Raw genomic sequence first — 8,336 nt, 5'->3', positions numbered from 1 at the left:
AGAATTTGAATTCTAGATGTTTGTGTTAGAAACATCAAAATGTGTCAATTAAGATAGCTCTTGGCCAAAATTTCATACGCTTTATCATTTTTTGTTCCAAATAAGCTAATATTGCATATAATAGAAAATCAATTATACTTATTTTTGGTAGCTTATTACTATAGTGTTTATCAAAGGATATAAATTTATAATTAGTAACTTTTATATTAAATGTGTTTAAAAAAAATTAAAAGCTAATTTATTTCAAATAAACTAACAGCAAAAAAGCTAAATTTTTTTCAACAATTCCCCAACACAGACCTGACTACAACCCCACATTTCTTTTGTTTTCAACCCGTAACTTGGATCATGAGTAGGATTGCTTGAGTTGTAGAGTTAGACCACTACTTAGGGTCCGTGAAATTAAGGAAGAAAGTTGTGTTCTCGCATGTCGATGGAGGGTTTGAGGTGCAAGTCTTTTTGACTCAAAGTAGAGTGAGAGGTCTTGAGTCATTTAATGAGCCTGAACTACATTAGACCTTGGTTTGGGCTTGTGCCTTGTGAGCTTAGCCCCTAAAATCTCATTTTGAAAAAAGTTCATCAATAGGTTTTAAAAATATTTCTCTCTTTTTGTTCTGTTTTGTTTTTCTAAGTGTAAATAAGAGGATTTAATTCTCTAAACCACATCCCACAAAAGAGATAATTGCCATTGAATCTCAATGCTACGAGTTATTTTGATAAATAATTTTAAACTTGTTGCACACATACTGTTTTACACTTGAAAATCATGACCTATCTTTGAATTACAATTTTAATTACTTTTTGAAATATATGTAAAACTGTATAAAATAATTTGTGTATTAAACACTATTTATTCTTTGATAATAGCTTGAGCTAGCCATTTTGTCACAAGTTTCATTTATGTTATCAACCCTAGTTTGTACTCAAATCAAATGAACTCCTAGCTATCAACAAAATTTCTCCTGTGTCAGGAGAGGGGAAAAAAGAAAAAAAGAAAAAGAAAACTGAAAACCCAACGGAAAGCTTTGCATATAATTAGGCAGATTTGTCGGCATATTAATTGGCCTTAAAAGACCCCACAAGTATAGGGGGAAAAAAAATAAATAAAAACACTCACATATAAATAAAGGTCCCTAAAAAGCCGTCCATAAACCTTTGTGATAAACACTAGCACTCGCAACACTGCCACCAAAATAGCATTATCAAAAGCTATATAGAAAAGTTTCCTTTCCAACCCTTCTCTTCACCTCTCTAACCAGACTCAAAGCCCATAGCAACTTGCAAAAATTCGTGCAAGGATTTATTCCCCAAAAAAGATGTGGCGTATATTGGCTGCAGTGGGAAGAAACCTGAAGAACATTAAAAAGAGTCCACGAGTAGCTGATGAGAATATGTTTGCTGCAGGAAATGGAGCTGAATTGCCAATCTATGCTCCTGATAGGGAAAGAAGGCAACGTGGGTGGAATGGCTTTTCGTTTATATATAGCGTTGTGCGTGCTCCGATTTCAATTCTTTCCTGCCTCTCTCACCCACATGTTAATGGTGCTGATGGGGTTTGGGTATCTGGTGAATTTGCTCAGATTTCAGAGATGAATCATCTTATGGTAAGTGACAGCATGCGCTATGCAATATTAATGTAGAAACGGAAGCGATATTGGTTTAGGGTCTTGTTTTCTGGGTTGTCTTGGAAACGACATGGGCTTTCTTCTTCTTTTTATACTAGTAGACTAGACAAGTTCTTGCATGGATATTGGATCGATTTGGAAGAAATAACCTAGCTAGCTAGTTTGTGGTGATCCATGTAAAAATATTACTCTCTTAATTTTTTGTTTACCTAATGAGAAAATGTTTGAGGTGAAGTTAATTGTACGTCCATATATGAATGGAGATCTTTGGTGTATCAATTAATATCAGTTGGTTCGGATGGTGTTTGCTTCACTTGAGTTGTGTCATATACTATGTAGTATGTAAATGTGTAAAGAATTTAATGATCTAAAGCTTACAGAATGAATGAATAATTATTAATTGTGTTTTAAATTAAAGGATAATCTTTTTGTTTTAGAAGTACTTTATAAGATAATATTAATAATTGATTGCTGCAATTTAAAATTTGGTCTGTTTATTGGGAGAGAGAGAATGGGTGTGTGACAGATTGAGACGGGATGCAATTACTCCCACAGTGGAATTGGGAGTGACTATTTATATTTATATATATATATATATATATATTTTTTTTTTTTTTTGAAAAGAGCAATAAAAAATAAAAATAAATAAATAAAAGAAGAAGAAGCAAAAAATTGCATAATAAGGGAGTTTCCGGTTACATTCAAGCTGCTCTTAAGTACTGATTTAAATAAAAATAAAAATAAACCCGCTATACCATAAGCTGTCTTTAATTTAAATGACACCAGGATTTTCCACTAAGTTTGTTTTGTTTTGATTTTTTTTTCTTTTCTTATTTACATCCTAAAAAGAAATGATACTTTTTATGTACCTATTTTCATTTTTTAAATTATTAAAAATATTAGTTAATAAATTTTTAAAATATCAATAAAGAGAAGCAATAATATAGTTAATTTATAGATTGTTCAAACTTTAAATTAATTAACAAAGCATTAATCTAAATAATTTTTTTTTTTGGTAAAAATGTAAATAATTTTCAAACTTTATGCTGAATACCTTTTATCATGTTTAAAATTTAGAAGTACAAGGATGGACTTCTTTAACTAAAATTTGGTTTGAGAAATTAAAATATGAACAATTTTTTGTTTTCCTTTGTTCTTTTGGTGTTCAAACCTTTAAAACTGAAGTACTAAACTCATAACTTAGGAATCTCAAACTTTGAGGCTCACTAAAATCTTTGGAACTCCATTTCTTTTTGCTTCAAAAAAAAAAAAAAAAAAAAAAAAAAAAAAAAACTTTGCAGCTTTTTTATTTTTAGTGATACAACTTTGTTGCCTAATTGGAATTGTAGAACATCAGCACCTGATCATGGTTCACACACTTTGCATGCCCATCAAGTACTAGTTTAGATTTTTATAATATGAAGTTTTCGTTTAATCTTCCCCACTTAAAAACATTTTGTACTTCTCCAAAAAAAAAAAAAAAAAATTGTAGGCCATCAAATTGAGCTGATAATCGATTCTCCAAAATAATAATAATAATAATAGTTGGTAATCCTCAATGATAGCTATAGCATGATACTCAGGCCTGTCTCTATTTGCTTTTCTTTTCTCTTCTTTTTCAATCAAAGCTATGGGAATAAATTCCATTGGGTTTATCTACAAGTCCCTACTTTGTTACCAGATATCTATTGTCTACCACAACATGGATTCCATGATACGAAGCTCACAAATAAAACGGAGAATGATCTCTTTAAATTTATTTTAGATCTCTTGCTACTGTTTTTCTTCTGCTGGGTGCAGTTTAGCGAATATGTGCTATCCACAAAACCTTGATTCGGTATCATCCATATAGTCCATATCTCCAAAGAAAAAGAAGAAAAATGTTTTGGTAATCATTAGAGAGGCCTAATGAATTTCGAAGTGTTTAGATGAGTGTAGAACCTAAAAGAAGAGCAATCATGCTGTTGGTTTTATGACCATAATAAGTGGGAAACAATGCATAGAGTCAACTGGATCAACTATGTGATGCTTGTCTAATGGGAACTAATATTCACTAGTGGTGGAGAGTAGTGGCCCGTACAATGTGGTAGAACCTTAATTGGTATCAAATTTCACGTTGTCTCACCTGTTTCTATTTGCAAGCTTAATCCCTTTGATTTTGCCTACTCACACTTTGAACAAAATTTTCTAGGCCAAATGAAATTATTCATTCATGATCATCTCCACTTTTAATCCGCACTTATCCCTACTTTTTCAACACGATTTATTTTGTTCACTCAATCTATAATTATTATACTAGGCCTTAATGTAAAATTTCTCCATCAATTTGGATATGCTTGTGCTTGTGTGTGTCTATATATATATATAAAAGAAGGGGATACAAACCCATATTTCCTTTCATGTAAAATTTCTCATCAATTTGGATATGCTTGTTCTGGTTTCCCCTCTCTCATCGAGCAGGGAAGGCCATCATGCCATTCCCCTGACATGATCAAGAAGTCCTTTTTGAGGCCCTTATTGGATTCGGGGAGGCATTGAATGAGCCTGATCTCAGGGTACCTAAATTTTAGGTATTACTTCTGCCCCGTTAAATGATGGAGGTTGTAAACCCAATTAACATCGTGATGTGTGAGATTTAAGTCCATCCTTTCATTAAGGGCGTCTACAGAACCTAAGATCTTAAACATATTTAGGGCACATTGGGTATGAGTTAACCTATGAGCCCTAAGATAATCCCTAGTTATGGTGCCTATGGGGATTCTCATCCTGCCCTCTATGAAGGCAATTATCGGGATCACTACCTCTCCCTCTGGCCTATCTTCGTGCCGTTGCCCTTCTTTACAGTACCTAATGCCTACTCCTGGAAGGATCCTATACTGAGTCCTAAAGCTCTCTATTCCCTCTTTAGAGTCTATCAAACTCTTGAATCTACCCATTCTTAGAAAGGTTTAGGAGAACTAAAAAGATTGAGGGGAGAAAATGGAGCCGAGGAGAGGAAAAGTATAGAGAAAAGAAAAATATATGGAAAAATAAAGTGTAAAGATTTGTGAAGACTTACAGAAAGAAGAGAAGTATCCTCGGACGGGTTTTTGGTATTTATAAAGGCATAAGTGAGTTAGGAAAATTGGCAGGTTTAGTGTATGTGCGCTAGAGCTAAATGAATGCTAAAGTGAGATGGGTGATTGATTTGAGTGGTATTTATATCAAAGAGAAAGCTGCAAGCAGGAAAATTTCCGCCCATGTTCCAGTAGAATTCTCAACCGTTGGATCCATATCATGCCATAGAACGTGGGGGATAGGGAGCCGCAAAAAATTTAATGAAGACATGTCTCATATGCCGAAGCGTCAAGAGCATGTCTTGGGTAGTTAAAAAGACATCTACATAGGCAGAGGTGATGTATGATGAGCACGGACTAGCTAAGATGACATCGAAATCCTCTTTTCTTCCCGAGGAGCTAGAAAGAAGAATCTTGAGGGGCTATTGTAGGGGTACTGGGCCTAGGAGCTCATTTTCTATGTATATATTGAGCCTAAGGCCCAAGTTGAGGATGGGGGTCATCTGAGGAGAAGTAAACATTGTCAAGGGAGCCTGTGTTAGTAAATGAAGAAATTAGTTTTGATTATAATGGCCCAGGAGGTTGGGCCGAGGATGAGTACCTCCTCGGCTAACAAAAGCTGAGGTTCGTAGAGGTGGCCTGCCATCAAGGGGAATGTTCTAGGAAGTTCTGCTGGTGTAGATAAGCATTGTAGAAACAAAGGACAGAGAGGAGTCCTAAAATATCTAAGGAGAAAGCTGCTATCTAAGGAGAAAGCTGTTACCACTGCATTAAATACTTTGCAGCTAACTCTCTGGCCACATTAATATGGAGGTGATATCTGAACAGTGATTTTCAACCTTATAGCTACTACGTAAAAACTTTAGGAAGGAGCTAATGAGACAATAATCAAACACCAACCATCTGGTTTGCATGTGGAGGGTAAAGATAAAAGGGGAAGAGAGTATAAAAAAAGGGAGAGGCAATGAGAGAAGGGGATCGGAAAATCTAGAGAAAAACACTGTAACAATTAGGAAACAAACTTGTAATCAAACTTAAGAGAAATATACTAGAATTGATCTCCTTGGACCATGCCAAGGATGATTTTCTTTAGTTGAAATTAATCTATCTTTCTGTTCTTGTCATTTAAATCCACTTTATTTGTCATCCAACTCATTTTAGCCCTGTTTTCCAACCTACTCTCTACAAATTCACTGTTTTGGGTTTTTTGGGCTTGAGTCCATCTATCATCTGGGCCAGGGATACAAATTTCGTTCTTACAACAGTAAACAGATATAAATATTGGTTGACTATAGCAAGTTATTAAAAATAAAATAAAATATTTTATTAAAATTATATCTCTTCCTTCAATTAAAAAACTCAAATTCTCTCTCTTCCTTATTATTTTAATGAGTTGTTTATATTATTTTAAATGAAGTGATAAGAAAAAATAGAACATTTGATATTGATTGTATTGCAAAGTGGGGTGGTAAAATAGATAAAGTAGCTTTTTGGGGTACTAAAAACTAAAATTTTTAGCATCACCACTATGAATGCTCTAAATTCAAAAAATAAAAATAAAAAATCCTAGCCAGTCTAGTATTAAAATAAAAAAATAAAAAAATAAAATAAAAACATAATTTTGTTTTTGTTTTTGTCTTTGTTTATAGATGATTGCATTTTAATGTATTTAGAAACAACAATTTTTGTAGATTTATAAAATTTTTTAATACTATCTGTATGTCCTTCTCAAAAAAAGAACAAAAAAATTATATGTGTGGGGCCAGAGAATTTGTGACTTCGGCCCACTTTCCATTAGGGCCCAAGGCCCGCACCAAGGAGAGTCGTTGCCGAGGACATGTAGCGAAAGTCCAAATGGCCTAAAGATGCAGTCGAGGATGACCCTGTCCTCGGCATCCCAAGGCCTAGAAGGAAAGAACGACACGTCATCAAAGGTAGCCCCTAAAATGCTCCCAGAAAAAAAGGCGAGTAGAATAGGACTCGCACGGGGGTATAGTGTGGGAGCGATTCAAGGAAAAGATGTCACCTCCACATTAAATGTGCCAACAAACGTCCTAGCCACATTAATAGGAAAAGACCTATAAACAGTGTGGCTTCGGGTATTGCAACTAACAGCAAGTGGGGGAAGGCGGCTGATGGGACAGGCACTCGAGTAGTTACCTGCCTGATCAACAGATGGAAGGTCAGGATCAACTGAGAGGGGCTATATAATGTAAGAATTCATGCGCCAAGAAGGAGAGGGGGGACTCTGGAACCATTGGAGGAACTCTTGAACCATTGGAACTGAAAGTAAGAGGAATAATAAGAACATTAAGCTCATCGGACGAGGTCCAATGACCGAAGCCTCTCAGGCCGTCTTAGAGAGAAAGTCTTTTCAGACAAACTTAGTTCACCCCTGTGCGACCATCATGAATATCATGACTAACAACTGTCCGGCGACCAAGGCCTAGCCTTTTAGCCCACTCTCTACAAATTTATTGTTTGGGCTTTTAATGTTCGAACCCAATAAACCAATTGGGGTCGTTACAAATTGAGTCCTTACAATATGGATATCTATTTAGAATTTTTTTTTTTCTTTATACTCTCGCCCCCACTAGCATAAAATCCTAAGTCCATCCCTTCCCTTAGCAAACAGAAAATACCCCCAAGTCATAAGACTCATGACATGTATTTTTCTATTAGAAAAAGCTAAGATCTCCATGACTTTAAATTTGTGGAATTAACAAATTTAATGATTAATCACACCAGTTAAAAGAAAGACCCAACAAATAAATTAAATTTATCACAGTTATGCAATAAATAAAATCAATCAAAGCAATAAAGATAATGCACAAATATTTGGTTACGAAGTGGAATTTAATTTTTTATTTTAAAAATGACGAATTATTTATAGGAAAAACTTTTTTAAAAATGCAAAATTCTTTGAAGGAAAAACCACTAGGTAGGCACAAATAGTCCCGTAGAAAATCCACTAAATAAGGAGCAATTACAAAGTAGTCAATGATTCATAAAACTTTTGTAGCCTAGATTCTATGCAACCTCTTCAAATGTCAATTGCCTTCTTACCATAGTAGCTCTGAACCTCTAGAATTATTATGTAGTGATTTGCTCCACAAAGTCCTCGCTTGCAAAAACTAGAATCTCTTGCACTCAAAGGAACCTCCGTGAAGGTTTGACTGCAGTGAAACTCATTGGATGGTTCTATGGTTTCAATCTCTCACACACACTTTTTGGTATTGAAGGCTGAGTGGGGAAAAAAAAAGGATATTCCTATAAAATCCTTGGCATAGGTTCTTGGAAGATCATGGTTATAACATAGGGACTTGAGGAACAAAGGCATAAAATGAAGGAACCTTAAACATCAAGAGAGAAGGATTTTTCTTTTGAGAAACTATCCTTTCACACTTGTTTACGTTTACTATTTCACACACATCTAAAATTGATGCAGGAATGTTCACAATTTAAAATTTTCCACTTTTTTAACACATAAAAATGGATGTGAAAAAAGAGATACTATTAGATAGTGGACGTGTGAGAACTGAGAATCGAAATTCTTTTCTTTTTGGCCATACACTAAGCTTTTTCTATATTTGGCTAAGCCAAGAAAAAATGGCTGTATATTACTAATTTTAGCTCAGGAGCAAGGAAGCAAGAT

The 8,336-nt window shown here is 34.5% G+C and overlaps 1 protein-coding gene across 1 annotated transcript; it reads left to right on the top strand.

Annotated features, from left to right (window-relative positions):
* Window positions 1-1,168: 1,168 nt before the first annotated feature.
* Window positions 1,169-1,946, top strand: LOC115958385. Its single transcript, XM_031076801.1, has one exon. The coding sequence runs from the start codon at window positions 1,317-1,319 to the stop codon at window positions 1,638-1,640; it is 324 nt and encodes a 107-aa protein (XP_030932661.1). The 5' UTR covers window positions 1,169-1,316; the 3' UTR covers window positions 1,641-1,946.
* Window positions 1,947-8,336: the final 6,390 nt, after the last annotated feature.

Source organism: Quercus lobata, chromosome 8, assembly GCF_001633185.2.
Source record: "Quercus lobata isolate SW786 chromosome 8, ValleyOak3.0 Primary Assembly, whole genome shotgun sequence".
Classification (NCBI taxonomy): Eukaryota; Viridiplantae; Streptophyta; class Magnoliopsida; order Fagales; family Fagaceae; genus Quercus; species Quercus lobata.
This window is presented reverse-complemented; position numbering and strand designations above follow the sequence as displayed.

Excerpts from the sequence above, each read along its gene's own strand:
- LOC115958385 (XM_031076801.1), top strand. The coding sequence starts at position 1,317 with ATGTGGCGTATATTGGCTGCAGTGGGAAGAAACCTGAAGAACATTAAA.